The sequence below is a fragment of the Amphiprion ocellaris genome, chromosome 19, assembly GCF_022539595.1.
Source record: "Amphiprion ocellaris isolate individual 3 ecotype Okinawa chromosome 19, ASM2253959v1, whole genome shotgun sequence".
Lineage (NCBI taxonomy): Eukaryota > Metazoa > Chordata > Actinopteri > Pomacentridae > Amphiprion > Amphiprion ocellaris.
The window spans coordinates 26,739,471-26,758,378 of NC_072784.1; the positions used below are offsets into that span (position 1 = coordinate 26,739,471).

Genomic DNA, 18,908 nt, shown 5'->3' on the forward strand with positions numbered 1-18,908 from the left:
AAATAGTCATAAAATGGTTTATCTGACTATCTAGAAGAACTAGTTGAAATTAGATGGTATGATTAATCTTTAACGTGGTAGCAAAAAGCACATTCATTCATTCATTCATTCATTCATTCATTCGTTCGTTCATTGCTAGACTGCCTGCTTATCCTTCTGCCCAGCTACATAAATAAAATTGCAAATGCCACTATACAAAAGCAAATACTTCCTTATAAGTACCAGTCCTACATTCAAAATTTTACAAATCATAATATTGTCAAGTTAGTTGTTAAGTCACGTTTAAAACAACATCTATTATGCCAAAGTTCCTTCCATTTAAAAAAAAAATCACGAGAATTTAGCTTAACAAGTTTAAATCTTAAGGTTAAAACCGTATAGTGATATTTGATATGTAAATTTACTGGAGTACAATATTTTATGTCATACAAATTACCCATTAACAAATTAAGATCCTAAAGCTACAGTATTATATACTCTAACAAATTACCTGACTAATTAAAAAATTAAAACTCTATAGCAGAATACATGGAGAACCAAACATATCCGAAGATTTGAAAGGTGTCATGTTAAGTAGGTCGGGTGAGGGACTCAAAATTCTATTGATTTAGTTATTGAGCCCATTTCATTTAGGTGTCTCAATTTGAGTCTAGTTTTAAATTAACAGGGAGATCTGAGTTTAAATTAGTCACATTATCAAATTGATGCAATTACAGGCATTATTATGTCAACCCAACCCATAGAAGGTGATCTCAATCAGTAAATTATTTTAATATGGAAACTTTCTTGCAACTTTTATTCTATATACTTTTTATTTATATGCAGGGCATATACTAAACCTGTACATATACACACTTATATACATTTTATTCCCAATGTATATTTTATATTGCACCTTGAATGTACACGTTGCTCTACTTTAAACCATGACATTTTGGTTAATGTTCAGCAGTGGGCAATATTCAGAAGTTCAGCTACATTAACGTTTTTATAGTGATCTTAATACACTAAATGAGGTATCCCTACCGCATTAAGCTATATCAATATCATCATAAATTACACTTGTACATAGAATATTTTCCTGTATTTTTATATATTCAGAATTCTTTTTCTACTTTAATTCTGTTGATTGTGTAAATGCACTGACAAGGTTGTTGCGTAATTTCGTTGTGGACTGTGCAATGGAAATAAACAAATTCCAGTCTATGTCATTCTAATTTTTTTTTCTTGCCGCCCTGCATTTAATTAAGAGGTGGGAATAAGTCCGTTGAATTACTTTTCAGAGTGCGTAAAGACAAACGCAGAAAGTGTTTCCAAAAGACGCAGGTTGGATGCAGGACGGTCTCCTCCTGCTCCATCACTGCCGTTCCTCTTCCAGTCACTAGGGAGAGACTCTGAACCAGCCAAGCTCCTGTTGTTCCGCTTAAAGGGTCCCACAGCAGGCAGCTCGGTTTACAGTCTGCGCCGCACCGCCATCCGCACACCGGCCTCCGGGACGCGTCGCACTCTCCGTCCGGGATGGAGAAAGGCGCCTCTGATCCGGACCCATCCCGCCAGCGGAACGGCTTCGTGGGCGTGTTGTACGGGGAGTTCACCGACACGCTCAACGACAGGGTCCGGTACTCGGTGAGCTTAACGGAGAGCGCCCTGACCATCCAAAGGATCTCCTCGTCACCCGGCCGGACTAAGGTGGTTTTTAAGTTGACCGACTGTATCGGCTGCCGTGCGTACAGAGGGCCGGACAGCGCGGACGTCGGCGCGTACTTCACCGCCTATTTCTACCCGTTCAAGAGGCGCTGGATGAGCGCAGGAGTGACCCGGCAGAGAGTGGAGCAGTGCTTTCGGGTCGCGCTGGTCCAGGACCCGCTCCAGAACCTCCAGGAGGCTGAGAGGTGGGCTCATGCCATCAGGGATGCCTCGGTGCTGCAGGCGCCCCGGAGAGACGGTGAGCACAGCAGGGAACACATGGAGCGAACGCATGAAACTTTATATTCAGAACAATACGGGCCTGTGTAGCAAAATGAGACACATGATTTTAATGTTAAAAGTCTTCAGAAAGGCTCTGGATGGAGTCGCACAGTGTTGCACTTTTAACTTCGTGTGACAAAAGTCTTGCAAACTGAGCTTTAAAGTTGCCAACCTGCATAGATAGGCTGATATATGATCCCTCAATAGTAGTCTACATCCTCTTAACGGCAGAAACAGGTTTGGCAGAGAAGGAGACACATTCCATCTGCTCTCAGTAACCTGCTCTACCTGCTGTGAGAGGCAAAAGGTGAGCTGCCTGCCAACAGCAGCTCTCATTCATGCACAGTGTGAATCAGTGATGATCCTGGATGTGCAGCCTGTTAAAAGTCCACACACACGCACACACTGCTGAAAATGATCACTTAACTACTTAGATTTTTCAACTGATCCTCTGTCAGCAGACAGTGTAGCTGCTGCTCAGGCTTCATTATTTCTGCTCAGTAAATTCCCACTGAGAGTTTATTGTTGATGGGTGGAAGCATCACATCAAAACAGCGTCTGTTTTTCATCCTGCTTCGCGGCAGCCTCGTCTAATTAGGTCTCATCATGTCTCGCTCTGTTTAAAATGCACTGTCCTCAAGTTCCTTTGTCTTCCAGTCTCATTAGCTTCTATCCTGGTATACAGTGACAGAGTGATTAACACGAACACAAGATGAGAAGTGTTTGTGCGACTAATTGCCACTCATCTGGGGACAAATACTTGCTGAGACAAAGCAGAACGAGGATTCTGGTTGCAAAACCCCGGCTCTTCTCTGTGTGTCAGGTCAGGTAATATCCGCTGCTTCATACAGAAATATTTAACTGCTTAAAATATAAAGCAAGCCGTGCATTCTTGAGCAGTCGGTGCATTGAAGGGAGAAGCGGATATTTGACTTGGCAGTGACTAATTTGGAATGTTGGCTGCCAAAGATGGAGGCAAGTGTTAGCAGTGGGGATGAGGAATGAGGTCACCCTCCTGGTAGCTGCCTCCAGGTGTACACAGCAAACACAGGGAGAGAGACCCGGCATCCAGCCTCCCTCTGGTCTGCAGCCAGCAGGACTCTGACTTTCAGGTCTTTATGGCAGGCAGATGGTAACCTGAGAGGTAACTGGGCGGCCTACCCGTCATTCCCTCCTCACTGGACTCATCAAAGAGCTTGAGGATGGGGCTGAAATTCAGTCACACATACTAATGAACTGCATCTCAGAGACGATGTAATCATATCATTAATTTATAAGCTTGTTTTAGCATCCCAGATCCAGGCAAAAGCCAATAATACAGCATTTAACGGAATATATTATGTGCTTTAAATGAGTAATGTTGTGCTAATAGATGCGGCCGCTTTACTGCCTTGTCATAGAGGATGTATGAAAGTCAGTGTGATTCGCTAATCCCTCGCTGTGTGTTTACCCCTCCTAAGTTAATTGCATGCCATCTCATCTGGGATTGCAGATGGAAAGGTTGGATTAAAAGTGCAATTGCTGCACAAGATTGGTATTTAGGTGGAGAGCTATCATGGTGACGCAGGAAAAAGTGATTAAGCATGAAATGAAATATGTGCAGGTGTAGTTTACAGTGAGGATGTAGCCCTCCTAATTTAGTTTGTGTGTTGAAATCTAGTCTCATACCCTCACTGACGGGTTCATCGGAATGAATGGGCTGTAAATAATGAAGCGCTATGATACAGTCCTGCTGCTTCCAAGATCCACAGTGAGATTGCATGCAGAGCAAAGAGATGATGGTGACTTGATTTGACTTTTCTTGCGAGTGGCTGCCTCCTCTTTTTTTTGCTATTGCTGTATCCTTTTTCTGCTGGTTGAAGATTAAACATTTACACATTTATGCATCATAGAGTTTCGTATTTTTGATCCCGTTTCTGTTACAGTGGCATCGAGGATTGTTTTGATTTCTCCCAAAATCTGGGTCTGCGTCTGACCCAGTAAAAGAAGTGCAAATAAGCAGATCTAGTGCGAGTGTGAGATGTGCATGTGCCGGGGTAACAAGTTGTGCAAAAAAAGGGGGAAGAGTTGTGGTATGTTCGGCTCCCACAGACTAGTTTTCGACAGCCTCGGGGTCAGGTGTGTCTGTCAGAGTGTGATCTCCCCTGAGGCTGAGCTGCAGCCGTGAGTTAAAATGCGTCGCCAGTCGACCTCTCACCCCGGCCAGCATCTCGGTCCCCCCGGAGCTTTCGTCTTCTGGTCTGTGACACACGGCTGTGATGGCCTGTCAGCGGCCCACCCTCTCCTTTCTCCCCTCTCTCCCCCCACCATCTGATGCTACCTCAGTGGGCAGTGGTGTTTATACTCCCTGCTCTTCCTTCCCCTCCTACCCAGCAAACACTCACCCGGCCTCGGAATGCAGCTTGTTTGCATTCTGAATATAGTTCTGCTCCTGAATAAGAACGCTTTCACTAAATATCCCGCATATTTGTTCCCACTCCAAGAGTCTTTTTTAAAATTATTTTTATGTCATGTTTTAACAAATCCCACCTGTGCTTCTGCTGCAGGATGGGATACTGACTGTGCATTGAATGCCTGTTTAGAAAGCATTTGCATAGTGATTCACTTGTGGCAATGAGATGGTAAATCAGCTCTGTCATCGCAGCACTTGTTAGCGCTGACACATTGTCATAACCCGTCTGCCTGTCGCCTCGCCGCCTGTGTGTGCGTTTTCCCACTTGTAACTGTGAAATACACACACTGCAGCCCAAAGTTTGCTTGCCGGTGTGATGGGCAGGATTCGCCTGCAGGTATCAGACTTCACATCTCACACTGACTCTAGCTCACACACGCACGCACGCACGCACGCACGCACACACACACACACACACACACACACACACACACAAATCACCACTGGGCAGGATGAATGTGTGGGAAGAAATTGTTTCCAGTGACAGGGCTTGGTATTGGTAAACTGAAAAATGATGGAGATGGAAAATCATTTCAACTATGGCCTGTATGTGCTATGTGCTGCGTCATAGTGCAAACAGATGCATTTTCTGCTTGTAACCTCAACATATAACAAACATCACAAAATAAACAGAAAAGCACTCAGAGAGCGCACTATTTCACCAAGGCCTAAGTCTTGAGACTTCTTCACCGTCACCTCCCAGTAGTGTCGTCCGCTGCTGATTTTCCCGTCACCAAACACGACGGCCCATTCTCGGAAGCGCTCTGGGTTGTCTGGCACGTGGCTCGGGTCCATTCCCAGCATGCGGTAGATGACCCCCGTGTCTTTCTTAAAGAGGTCCAGACTGCTGTGGGCTGTTGTAATATGATTTCCTACGGATGAAATCTTTAAAAAATTTGTGGTCGATTTGTAGTAGGATCGCAGTCATGTGATCGTCAGCAAGCAGCTGACTTAGTGTTCACTTGTCATAATTTCAGTGACGCCATGCCGTTATCTCGCAACGATCCAAAAATCTTTAACAAATCTGTGGGTCCAGACAATAAGCTGCATCACTGCCAAAATCTATTCACTTGGTCCTTGTGTCATTTCTGACATTCCCTTAAAATTTCATCCAAAGCAGTTAGTCCGTTTTTGAGTCATGTTGCAAACGGACAGACAGACAAACAGACAAACCAACGGCAATCGTCACGTAACTCCGCCACGTTCCTTTGCAGAGTAATAAGCATGAACAAATTTGATAGCATTTGTTCTTTCACATCTTGCAACCAAATGTGTCATTTATTTAGACTGAGTGGGCAGTTTGTCAGGTCGGCTGCATTAAATCCTGTTGTCATGAAGGTTAGAATGTGCCGTTTTAGTTAAAACTGTGCAAATAGGTCATTTTTGTTTTACCCGTACGATCGCAGTGCTGTTGGATTTTATTGCACTATGTGGGGATGTGGTTTTAATATATTGTCCCCCTCATTTATTATCACTTTTGATAGACTAAATTAAAAAACATCTCTCAGTCACTTAACGAGGCCAGGATTTATTACAAAGCTGTTTTATTACTGTTTTGTTTGTATAACTTGCTGTGTGAATGCATTCAACCCTGACCCTGATTTCAGTCACATTCGCAGCATGTGGCTCGAGGACAGCGATACTCAACTTGTTTTTCTTGGGGGGGGCACTTTTGCAAAGTTACAGGAGTCCAGGGGCCAGTTAGGGACCAAACAATGATAATTATCAGATAAAAGGAAGAAACATTACAAAACCCCTAACTCATCTTTCTTTTAAGTGAATGTTGCTATCTGTAGACCAGAAGTTGAGTACAACCAGCAAGCAGTGCTGAAGAATGCTAATACAAAAACACTGCAGTTCCTTAAATGGCCATTGGAGGCGGCCTCCAAAAAGATAAATGCATCAGTCCTCATACACCCCCATGTTTAGGTCAGTGTTACAGCAGAAATATACATGTTTCCAGCCTGGTATGAAAAGCAATTTTGATGCCTATAGTTAATTTCCCTGGTCATGTTCAAATGTATGGAGGTTCATTTTTATGTAACTCACCCATTTAAATTGTATTAAGGACTAAAGTTATGCATATTTAAAGGTATGGCCGCTCTGAGTGACGGGTGGGTTCCATCAAAAGACAGTTCATGATCCAGAGATGTGTGCAGGGTCCTTCTTAGCTCATTCTCACGCCACCTCTTTGCTCATTTTTGGATTAATCTCGAGTTCGGAGGAGTCAGGTACTGCAAAATTGGCGATTTCTGTAGCCACGACACTCAGCAGCTCACTCTGTTGCTGTTAGTTGGATCATAAAGTTTTATAGAGACATTTATGGTCCCAAGAGAATGAAACATATATTTTGGTGATCATGTGATTCTAGTACCACCATGAAGTTGATATTTGTGGTTTTACATGAAATATCTCAACAGTTTTTGAATAAAATGCCATAAAGTTAAATATGACCACCATGGCAGTCCATTGTTTTTTTCATGTCATACTATTTTCAATTCAGAGTTTAAATCCATCCATTACTTTGGGTATAGACAAAATGTCTGCACAACTAGTAACACCCCAATCAGACTCAGCTTTAGCTTTTGTTTAGTCCATGTTAGCATTGTCGCAGTATTTTAGCATGTTGAGGTTTGTATTTAGGCCAAAGAGCCACTTGCATGGCTTGTGTACTATTTACATTAGATCACATTACATTGTCTTCATGCTAACAACATATAATAATCTGAGGTGGGGAATTTGACAGAATTCTTGTTCTCTAAGTTATTTAATGCAACCTAATTAATAAGTATTCCCTTGCATGATAAGTAAGTTCATGTCACAGTAGAAGTACATGTTTGAATTTGCTGCATGATACTGAACTACTGTGTCTTTTTTCACTTTACTATTCATTATTCACTTAAAAAAAAATGGATGCGTGGAGAAGCGATTTAGAGGCATTGAACCACACTCATGCTATAAGAAAATTACTCCGCCTCCTCTGTTTCTCTAATTTAGGGGTCACTCAGCCTATTCCAGTGTCCGAAATGCCAAAGGTGTTTGTTTTTAAGCAACCCGGATTTCAGCTTTGACCTTTTCAAGGGCATCTGTGGGTTTGTTAAGGGGATGTTATTCAGCTCAGCGCACTTGAGTGCAAAACCTGATTCTGAAGCTCTTTTATTGTCAGAAGCCAGTTTCCACTGTATTCTGGAAGTGTAGCGAGGACGTTTTGTGTCTGAAAGCCACATTGTGCTCCGATACAAGTAAAAAACAATGGTAACCCTGTGTGGGTGAATGGAGGCAGAGTTTGGCATGTGCCTGTGTGTTTTTGCACTCTCGCCTCACTCTTCCTGGCGGGTTCACACCTCTGTCTTTGAGATATTTTTGTACCTCCGCTGTGTCACATCATCACAGGCTAAATGAAGTGGAGGGTGGCAGCGAGGACGGCGGAGCTGCGCAGGTCACAGTGATGGAAACGGAGGCTGCGAACCGGCGAGAGGAAAAAGTACACAGATGTTAGTGAGACAAAACAAGGATGCCTACAGCGCTTGCTTTGTCAACACTAAAGCTTAACGGTGACAGATATCTAGAGAGAGGAACTGACTGAATAAGAGGTTCAATTTAAACATCCATCACATTTTATGCCTGCTAGAAATTTTTGTCTGCCTCATACCGAAGTCAGCATCATCTGCAGCCTAATATTTATGACAGAAATTGATACTGAAGTTTCTGCCGTCCAAACCCCCAAAATGGAATGATTTGCTGTCCTTTCTGATTCATTTGATATGGTCTCTGGCGAGTCTGTGTCTGCTTATAAGGACAAGGGCATCTGCTGTAAAATCCACCTCCAGACGGGGAAGCTTCTCTCCAAAATTCACTCTAAAAGATGAAAATCATGCAGCCAGCGAATATATAACAGTCTGGTATATAATTCCAATGGGAACTGTAAGGACGTATTGTTCATTATGGTAAATCCTGCAATAGCCTTATTGATGCAATGAGATTATTTAATCTACATTACATTATATAACAATCATTAGGCAGAATGTCATACGTGGATAGAGATTTACAGTCAGATCGAGAGCAGTCTGGAGGCTCAGTGTCTTACTGGATGACATTTTGACGTATAAACACTACAATACTAGATCATCCATATGTTTGTACATTTATTCCACTGACTATTTCCCCTATGATCTCTTGTGGGTTAGAAAATATAAACATTTTTAATCCACAACATCGAATTTGAATGTTTTTCTCTCCTAATATCAACTGTTTGTTGCTTTTTAGGCCATTAGCAGTATCCCTCAGTTGTCTTCCTTGAACTTTCTAATTCTAAAAATGATCATCCGTATGCAGACCTGTGAAAATGGAAAGCATACATCCTGTGAAAATGCCCTTGAGCAAAAAGTTCAAATCCTGCAAACCAAGGGGGTAATGAATTTCCGCTCCTCCATTAACCTGCCTTCTCCTGAAAGACACAAGCAACAGGAGGGTTTTTCTCACGGGGATGACAAGATGTCACAAACGTCTATTAATAATTGGTAAGATCCCGAATGAGAAGCATCTGTACGCCCTCTCTCTTTGAAGAAAGAAGCATGTCGCATTAAAATGAAGCGTTGTCAGCCTGGATGCTCTCACAGCCGATAACTTTACTGTTTCATGTTTTTTTTTTTCTCACGGTGTATGTGCCACAGAGACCCCGAGGGAGGAGCCGCTCCTTATACATTCTTTAAAATACTCCTCGTCTTCTTGCTTTATTTCTGTCTTCACTCACATCTATCTCCATCTGTCTTTCTTAGGTGTGGTGTATTCAGAGGTGCGTCGGCCTTGTAGAACCATGATTCTGGTGAACCCTCACAGTGGGCGTGGACAGGCTCTGCAGCTCTTTACCGGCCACATACAGGGCATGCTGACGGAGGCATCTGTTCCCTACACGCTCGTCCTCACAGGTCAGTATTCACTCATAAACATGGTTTTTTCATGTGTTTAACAAACACTCTCCCCAAGGTCACCTTCATATGCAGCAGGGATTAAAGCTTTGACCCCATCGTGGGAAGATCAATCTGACTATTAGCTCATTTTGCCAATTACGCACACATAGACACACACATTGAAGCTGGTGTAACTGTCCTCTGCGCCGACTTTCAATCTCAGCAGGAATTATGCATTGTTTATGTGATCGCAAATTCACAAGGCCACGAGTTCACAGCCAACGCGAGCGTGTGCACTTACGCACATCTGCAGGCACTCAGGCACGCGTACGCATTAAATTCTCATTTCAGCCGTCCCAGCTGCTCTACATTCTGGATGAGTTGCTGGTGCCTTTTTGTGACCTTAAACAGCGTTGTGTTGGTTGCTGTCATCAGAGACTCTCAATGACCTCGCTCTGAATACCAAGGAGCTGCTGGGAAAAAAGGGAAAGGTTTAAATACCAAACGATCTGAAAACAAAAATAACTCATGCACATTAGGGCTGCAGTAAAATATAGACACAACATGATATTATATTGCTTCCTCTTATGATACATTATTGATATATGCTACCAGCCAAAAGTTTGGACACACCTTCTGGTTGTTATTTAAGTATTTTATACATTGTAGATTAATACTGAAGACATAAAAACTATACAAAAAATACATATGGAATTATGTTGTAAACAAAAAAGTGTTAATTTTCAGTGCTAATCTACAACGTAAAAATAATACAAATAAATAAAAAGCATTGAATAAGAAGGTGTGTCCAAACTTTTGACTGGTAGTATATTGATGCAAAATACAGTTCTTTTTTATTACTTTTTTCTATCATCCATCAGTCACCACTGCTTGTGTTGGTGCTTAACAAATGAATAAAGTGAACAAACCTGCAGATACGTAGAAGAAACTCAAAAATAACAGACAGGAGGGGAGCTAATTAATTCAACTGCACATTATTAAAAGCATGGCAGATTTATCGACCTGGAGATGTATATATGTGTGTGTGTGTGTGTGTGTGTGTGGAGTAAAGTCGTGTCTTCATACTGCTACTTTGTTAAAATATTTTTAGAAAGTTAATAAACAATTACTCTATAATGAACAGATTTTACATTACAGGCACTATTTTGCTAAACATTTGACTTTTTTTAGTAACAGAAAACAACTTTTCTAATTATAATATACATATATGTGTGTGTGTGTGTGTGTGTGTGTGTGTGTGTGTGTATATTCTGTGATACACAATATACTCAGTATAACTACCTATTTGAATAATAGCGATAATGTCATGTGTAGAGTATCTCAGAATACCATGTACCGTCCTATTTGTGGGTAGCTTATCTTAGTAGTACTGTGGAAATGCTGCAAAAGTGAGATGACAAAGTGAAAGTGTCCATTACAGTGAATTATTTTCAAAACCAACAGAAAACATACACCTATCATCTGAAGACAGGAGCAGAAGATATAAATTCTAGTCCATGTTTTTAAGAATTTTTCCCTCTCATCCCCTTCCTAGCAGGAAAAACCGTGGGGGTCAGTCTTTCTGGGTTTTACTGATTCCTTTTGATAGATCTTTTTTCAAGGCAAACTGCAGCTTCACAGAATAGTATATGTGGACCTATCAGACTTTCTTCCTCCCTGAAACTGGCTCTTTGATTTACATCCGTGAGAGAGTCCAGATAAGGCCTTCTCTGTCAAGCTTCCAAAGTCAAACCGACCTCCTACCTCAAACTAAAAGTGAGCAAAAAACTAACTTTTGCAGCATATATGACACAGTTAAGATATAAAATACAGAAAAGGAGAATGTAAGTCGCAAATGTGAACAACAGAGAGTATCATATTGTAAGCTACTCTGTGATTCCCACCTGAAATGCAGTCTTTACCTTCCCCCTCCTTCCACCCCAACCCTGTTTTACAGAATCTCCATTTTGACAGGTAAGAATTGGCTGTGGCTTCCAGTATCAACTTGAAAGTGCACAGCTGAATCTCGGCTGCAGCTCAAAGTGAGATGTATCATGACAGCAAAGGCAGAGGAAGAAGAGAGAAGCTGTGTTTGTGTCTGGTTTTTTTTTTTTTTGTATTTTTTATTTGGGTAAGAGTACTGATGTGCATGCAGGCTCTTTGTGCAGACTCCCGAGACTTAAAGGGAGGTCAGATCAGCAGCTGGCTGTTGATGAAAAAAGACAGAGTAATTACTGATGTCGACACGGAACAGAAGAGGAACGACGATAGGAGAATATGGGTCAGTAAAGGGCCCTGTGTGGTCAGATACAGTCAGATGTGACGATGAGCCCATTTAAACGACACGCAGCTCCTTGATGACTATATCACACTGCCTTCGCCTGAGGAAGGACAAGCACCAATGGAGGCGCCTCTTGTGTCAGCATGTACCTTTTACATACTGTATGAAGCATCCAGTGTACCAAGTTTAATCCTTACCCGGGCTAACCTCAGAAGATGGCAGCAGTGGGTGACATGACGAGAGGAAAGTGGAGCAAACTGGAAGATTTTTAGCATGTATTTATGTATTGTGTCAAAAACCATAAACCACCGTCGTCTCCGGGGTTTAGGTGGATGTTTCTGCTTGCCAGTGACCCCCTGAATAAGGAAGTGGCTGGGAAGTAAAGCATCAGTCGGAGCAAAGTGCTGAGTCAGCCGTGCAGTGCAGTTACTCCCTCTGCCTCGGTCTGTCAACACAGCACTGCATCAACGCCTCCAGCCTTCCCCAGCAAACAGCAAACAAACAGCGGCAATATGGAGGAGAACCACCAGGAAGGAGAAGCCCCAGGAGAGCGTACCGGGACAGGTAGAGGTTGAGCAAAGTGAAAGGAAAGTTTTCATTGTGTCGATCGATACTTCTGCAAGAACTATTCCCCTCATGGTGGCAGTGAATCAGTGCTTGTTAGACTCATGTCTGCCATCCTCCAGCTCCCTCTTTAAAGCTGTTTCCCGTCTCCACAAACATACAACCACATGACTGCACCAGGGAGTCTCGGCTGGCAGGGCTGCAGACTTTAATGCTGGCGGGATGAGCCCACTGAGACCCCCTGCAGAGGAACCCGCTACTCAAGGACGCTGCCAGTAAAACTAGGCTGAACAAATAGCTTACTGCTCTGCCAGCGCATTAACCAACTCACACACACGTACCGAATACACACATGCAGATATTTGTCAGTCACAGATGTTTGCAGGCTGGCTAAGCTGCCTTGGAGCTGTTGAGTGGCCACTGGATGGTCTAATGTGATATGTCTGGCCTGATAAAGGGAAACTGAATCTCTTTTCGGCCTAATCTCCCTGATCCTACCCCAGAGGCTGGCGATGAAGGGAGTGTGTCTCTTTCTCTGCCCTTGCCCTTGTTTTTCAGTTTGTCAATTTGTCACACACTTTGTCACATTTTCTGCTTTATCTTTTGGTTTTTGTCTCATGTCCTGCAGAGCACCAGAACCATGCGCGGGAGCTGGTGAAGAAGGCCGACCTGTCGCAGTGGGATGCGCTGGTTATCATGTCTGGAGATGGGCTGCTATTTGAGGTGCTTTGACTTTCACCCAGTCAATCAATCAAAAATCAGCCTCCACAGCATTGTTTCTATTCTCAGCGCTTCTTAGAATAGGCCTGTGAAAAATTTAATTTGTTCTCAAACATCATAAAAACACTCAGGTACCAAGACTCCATTAACAACAACCTACAGTCATCGATTAGTAGCCTCATTTTTGTTCTGTATGCGTTTCACTTCTTATACAGTGATGATGGACAACATAAAAAATTCCTAAGTCAGTGTACTATGCATAAGAATTAATAAATCTTCAATCATGGTGCCTTCAGGTTCCCAGGCAGTGTAATACCTGACACAGAACAGCTGTAGCTACCACAGAAACATCTTTTGCCAGAGCTTTTCCTCATTCACAGATGCTACTTCCTGTTTAGCAGCATGATCTGATTCTGATTTTTGTGTTTGTTCTTGTTTATTCAGGTGATAAATGGTCTGATGGATCGAGAGGATTGGCAAGAGGCCATCCAAACCCCTCTGGGGATTCTACCAGGTGGCTCCGGCAATGCTCTGGCTGCGTCCGTCCACCACTACTCACAGTGAGTCAATCCGTTAATGAGTCATTTAAATGCATGGGCTAACAGTGCAAAAGATGAACCTTCCTCAGCCAAAAAAAAAGACAATTTATCTCCTTTCTGTGTAATTATACCGAAGGCTGACTGGGCACATCATTCCTCAGGAGGCAGGAGAGACTGGAACTGTTTTGCCGTGCAGCTAGAGGTCATTTCAGGTTGATGAAAGTCTCAGAGGAATGATGTAATGGGTTTCGAAAACTCGCACATTATAAGTGATTATAGTTGAGGGTGCAGCTGTGAAACAGGACAACTCAGCAGTTGTCCAGGGTATCATCTCCATCTGCTGGCTGCTTGTTGGCACAACATCAAAAAAAGCAAAGTGGAACATAGGTGAGCCGAAACATTCTACCTCCCTAATAAGCTGTTGGGTCTTCGCCAAAACAACCTTAGCCCACTGACGTCTGGAAGCTTAAACACTTTAACAGAAGATCCTTCAAGCTGTAGAACTTCTGCAGATCCGACTTATTCCAACATCCTGTCACCAGTTCATGGTTTCTCTCCTGTCAATAGATACAATCACTGATGACCAGGAACACACAAGTTTTGTTGTTCATGTGTTGATCTGATTCAGTCTTCTGGCCATAATGGTTTGGTTGCAGATGCTCAAGTCTTGCCTGCCCATCTCTAAGGTCGACTAGTGACTGTTGTTGCAAGATTAATCCGCATTATTCACTTCATATCTAAGTCATTATAATGTTTTGGCTCATCTGTGTGATTGTTACCTATATTCTTCTACAAGCTGTAGCTGTGGTTGGGGCCATATTTTAAATAGTATATGGTCTGACCATGGCTAGTTCTACAAAGGACTTTGCTATGCAGGGTATTAGATTCATATGAGGAGCGTCTTCCGGTTCAGTCTCTTGCCCAAAGACACTTCAGGACATGAAGATGGATGGAACTGCCAACTTTGCAATTCGTGGGCAGCCCCCTCCACCACCTGAGCCACAGCCACTGCATAAGAATAGCCCAACATGGTCAATGTCTTTTTTTAAGTTAATGTCACCACGCTTAAAAGCTTTTTTGGGATGCTTTTCAACTGCTTTTCAAATCATGGAGATGCCGTAGATTTCTGCTTTTTCTTTGCCCAAAAATGCTCCAACATCCACTCTTTTACCTCGATGGAAAACATTTGTACAATCTTTGTGAGTGGTGTGAAAGTTCATTCAAAACTTGTTTCATTCTAGAAAACTTCACATTTAAAGAAATTTAAAGATTTGAAATAGCCACAGCTGTAAGTTATAGAAGGTAAGCTGCACTTCCAGGGATGCCCAAATTTGGACTCAAACAAGCAGTTAAGTCAGAGATTAACATTTCTAGGGTTGCTGTTGTTGTTGTTGTTTTTAACAAAATGGTTGCATTTTCAGACATTATGCGCTTTAGCTGACATTTGTAGTTGTGAAATGTGACTAGCTATTTAATAGGTTGTCATTAAATTCTGTTTACACTCTAATGTCCACCTTAACTTTGGTTTATGACAACATACCTGCACAGCTAATGACATAACCATGAGCATCAGTCCTACTTTGCATTTATTGGTAAATTTTACCATGCTAATACACTACACAAATATGGGGAACATGGTTGTATATGCTAATTGTCAGTGTTCGAAATGATTGTGTGCGTGTTAGCATGCTGATGTTGGCATTTGGTTCAAGTATAGTATTGTTGCTTCTAGCTCTTGGTTTCTGTATCAACCCCTCAGGTCACCTCCAGCGTGGAATGAGGAGCTGCTATTGAGCTGTGGCTTCATGCTGTGCAAAGGTCTGGTTGGCTCCATGGACCTGGTGTCGATCCATTTGGCCTCGAGGCAGCGACTCTTCTCCTTCCTCTCCATAGCCTGGGGCTTTGTGGCAGATGTCGATATTGAGAGCGAGAAGTACCGCCATGTTGGAGCTATCCGCTTCCTGATGGGCACTCTGGTGCGTCTGGCCACCCTCAGAGTTTATCAGGGCAGGTTAGCATACCTACCTGTTAAGGAAGCGCCAAAACATCCAAAAGGGAGCATCAGATCGAACCACCCACCCTGCACACCTCAGCACCCCTCGCTCTGCTCCTCCCTTCCCTGTCGGCTCATCCCCAATGCCTCTCCAAACCTGAGCGCTCGTCACAACTGCAACAGCACGAACTCCAACCACAACACAATCACCAACTCCTCCAACAACGCTATCACCACCAAGAGACCTGAGACACAGAGCGACAACAAAACCGGAGCCCCAGTGGACTCTCTGCTCCCTGGCCTGGATCAGCCAGTCCCAGAGAGCTGGACGGTGGTCAAGGAGGAGGACTTTGTCTTGGTGCTGGCGATTTACCAGTCCCACCTGGCTGAGGACCTCTGGACTGTCCCTGGAGCGATGGCAGATGATGGGGTGATTCATTTGTTTTATGTGACAGCTGGAATCTCCCGACCTGCCCTCCTGCGCCTCTTTCTCGCCATGGAGAAAGGCGCCCATTTAGCTTGCGGCTGCCCCCACCTAGTGTACGAAAAGGTGAGGGCCCTGCGGCTGGAGCCCATCACCCCACAAGGCATGATCACTGTGGATGGGGAGATGGTGGAGTACGGGCCCGTCCAGGCGCAAATCCACCCTGGACTGGCCAAACTCATATGTGGATGAACTTGGATTATCTTAATCTTTATATTGCTACATAGCTTTGTAGTTTGGCCTTTTATACTCAGTGTCAATTTCTTTATGTATGCTGTGTTTTCAGAAGTGCCAAAGACATTTTATCAACCTCTGGAAATTCCTCTATTTTTCTACAAAAAAACCAACTTGTCCTATTTGTAACGTCCCCTCTTTCTCTCAATGTTTGATTCAGGGTCAAAGCCATGGATGGTTGTTCTTGCTGCTGGCTGGTCCAGGCTTAGAGAAACGGGGAGGGATTGTGTGTGTGTGGGTGTGTGGGTGTGTGTGTGTGCGCATAAGAGAGATCTTTTTGTATGTTTGTGTGAACTCAAGTGTGTATATATGTGTGAGATTGTGCATGAGGAGCTTCGGCGGTGCGGTGGCTGAGGACTGCATTGTGCACTCCCCTGTCGGACCTCATAAGCGCGGCACACGTGAAGAGAAGCATATTTTCCCGTCCTTGGAGGTATCTTGGAGAAGCCACGCCCCTTGTCCCACTGTACTACACCAGGCTGACAATCCAGCTCCTGGGCGGCCACTCTGACAGCATCACCTCCCCCCAGTCTAGGAATAAAAAAAAAAAAAAGGAGCTTTCTTACTGAGGAGATATAAATCCCCTGGGGATTTAACATCGACAGATCTTTAATCTTTGCATATAAAAACTGGAACAATACCAGATCTTGTCATGTTAAGTCCTAGTATCCCCTCCTCCTCCTCCTCCTCCTCCTCCTGGAAACTTCTACCAGCTGATAATGCATGAACTGCTGGCGAAGCAGACAGAAACCTGGCCCGCTGCGGTTACACCTCCACCGCTGGCCCAATGCATTTCCCGTCCTGTTTCATCTGCAGCCATCATTAAACTGTAGGAATTGCCTCCACTCACATGCACATATACACACTTTCTTTTCCCCATCCCCCCCTCATCTTATGCACAGATCCTCTCACACACACACACACACACACATGCACACACACACATTCCCTTGCATCTCTGCAGCACTTAGCGAGGGGGAGGTGCATGGTCTGCTACTGTGCATATGATCCCCTCTCCTCTTGCCATCATCTTAAGATTGTACTCTCTCTCCCTCCCTCGGTTAACGAGCCATCAGCACCTAATGTGTCCTTAATATGAAGCTTTACATCTGTAAAAGTGTGCTAAATAGAGAGTCTTTTTTTTTTTTAATCGTATGAAAGCTTTTAAGTGGATTTCAAACACATGTGAGACTGGTTGAAGCACACTAAAGTGGAGGAAGCAGGGTTTCAATACTGGGTCAGTCAGCGTTGCATATTGAGAGTCATGCGATCAATGTGAGCGAGAGGGAGTCAAGTGCTTTGCTCCACTGTGTGGCCTTTTTTTTTTTTTGTTGTTGGCTGTTTGGTGCTGTGGTGATGAGCATTAGTGCACTGGAGCAGAGCAGAGTGCAAATGTTAGCATTATCATCAGTGGCCCCTTTTCACACTTTTATACACACATACTGTAAACACACACTCCAGTTTAGTTCAGGTCACGCACCAGAACTGTTCATCCACAGCATAGGAAGGAATATGATCTCATTTAAGTCTCTTCTGACTTTAAAAAACTATTCAGAAATTATTAAAAAATAAAACAGTTGGGTAAACTGTACAAATGCTGATGCAAAATTACCTGCAGTGCTGAAAGTGAGAATGTTGACGGGCTAATGGGGTTCAAAGAAGTGCTGATAATCAGCTCTTCAAGGTTTTGATGAACACATCACTGTCATCCTGAGTGCATTACAGTCAATGCAACGAGCTGATAGCGCACATCATTTTCTGCTGCTTTTTCTGGAGCTTGTGGAGGAACTGCAAGTGACTGGCTTCCACTAGGAGCGCAAATATTTTTTTTAAAACATAATGCAAGCAAAAGTAAGTTTTTTTTTTTGTTTTTTTTTTAGGGACTGTGCAAAAATTATTGGGGTCTGGTGGCTAGCCATCTAGAGGAATAACATATTGCAAATCGGTGCTACATTTATTTGAATCAGAGTTGATCATTGGTGAATAAGCCAAAAAAATTCACGATGGATCCAGATTTCCACATGGTTCCGCAATTTTGGCTCCACAGCATATTTGCATTAGCATCCATTAATGAAATTAAATAAAATAATCCTGCCACTCTTCGAGACTTTCCAAATGTGACAGGACTGAGTGGGAGAAATTCTGATTCTCGTTTGCAGGATTTGCGATGTTTGGAAACATTTGGTCACTGCTTTACCGCTGCTGCTTTTCCAATCATTGTTCTGGGGAAAAAGAAAATGCTATTTGAATCAGCGTGATGAATGCTTAAGTTGTAGGTATGTGAGTCGGCCTTTGTATTAAAGAACAAAAAAACAAACTAAAAAACTGTAGCTGTTTCAGGCATAATACAAACTCAAATTCAAATTAATCGCATAAATTTGATATATATATATATATATATATATATATATATATATATATATATATATATATATATATATATATGTATGTATGTATTGTATGTCACAGCCTAACAACACATTTCCTGTACTTCTGCTGATTTTTAAAAAACATTAGCTGGTAAAAATACCAGACTTTCTGCAGAGCCATTGTTTAGTCAGTCGATATTAACTATTTATCAAGATGCACATCATTGTGCTCCTCCAACAGATCAGCCCTGTTAGCTGCTAGTTGATTGGACTGAGAAAAAGAAAGGCCCAAAGATGAAGACAGAACTGCTGCACTGCATGTATGTCAGGAATGAACCTTTAAGACTCATGCACTTTTTTGAATTATTGCTATTATAATCATGGATATTATTTA

At 42.9% G+C, this 18,908-nt stretch overlaps 1 protein-coding gene across 1 annotated transcript; it reads left to right on the forward strand.

Moving 5' to 3' along the window:
- Positions 1–1,326: 1,326 nt before the first annotated feature.
- Positions 1,327–18,555, forward strand: LOC111565381 (sphingosine kinase 1-like). Its single transcript, XM_023265432.3, has 5 exons — positions 1,327–1,945; positions 9,199–9,348; positions 12,804–12,898; positions 13,340–13,455; positions 15,194–18,555. The coding sequence occupies exons 1-5, from the start codon at positions 1,519–1,521 to the stop codon at positions 16,101–16,103; spliced, it is 1,698 nt and encodes a 565-aa protein (XP_023121200.1). The 5' UTR covers positions 1,327–1,518; the 3' UTR covers positions 16,104–18,555.
- The last annotated feature ends 353 nt before the right edge of the window (positions 18,556–18,908 follow it).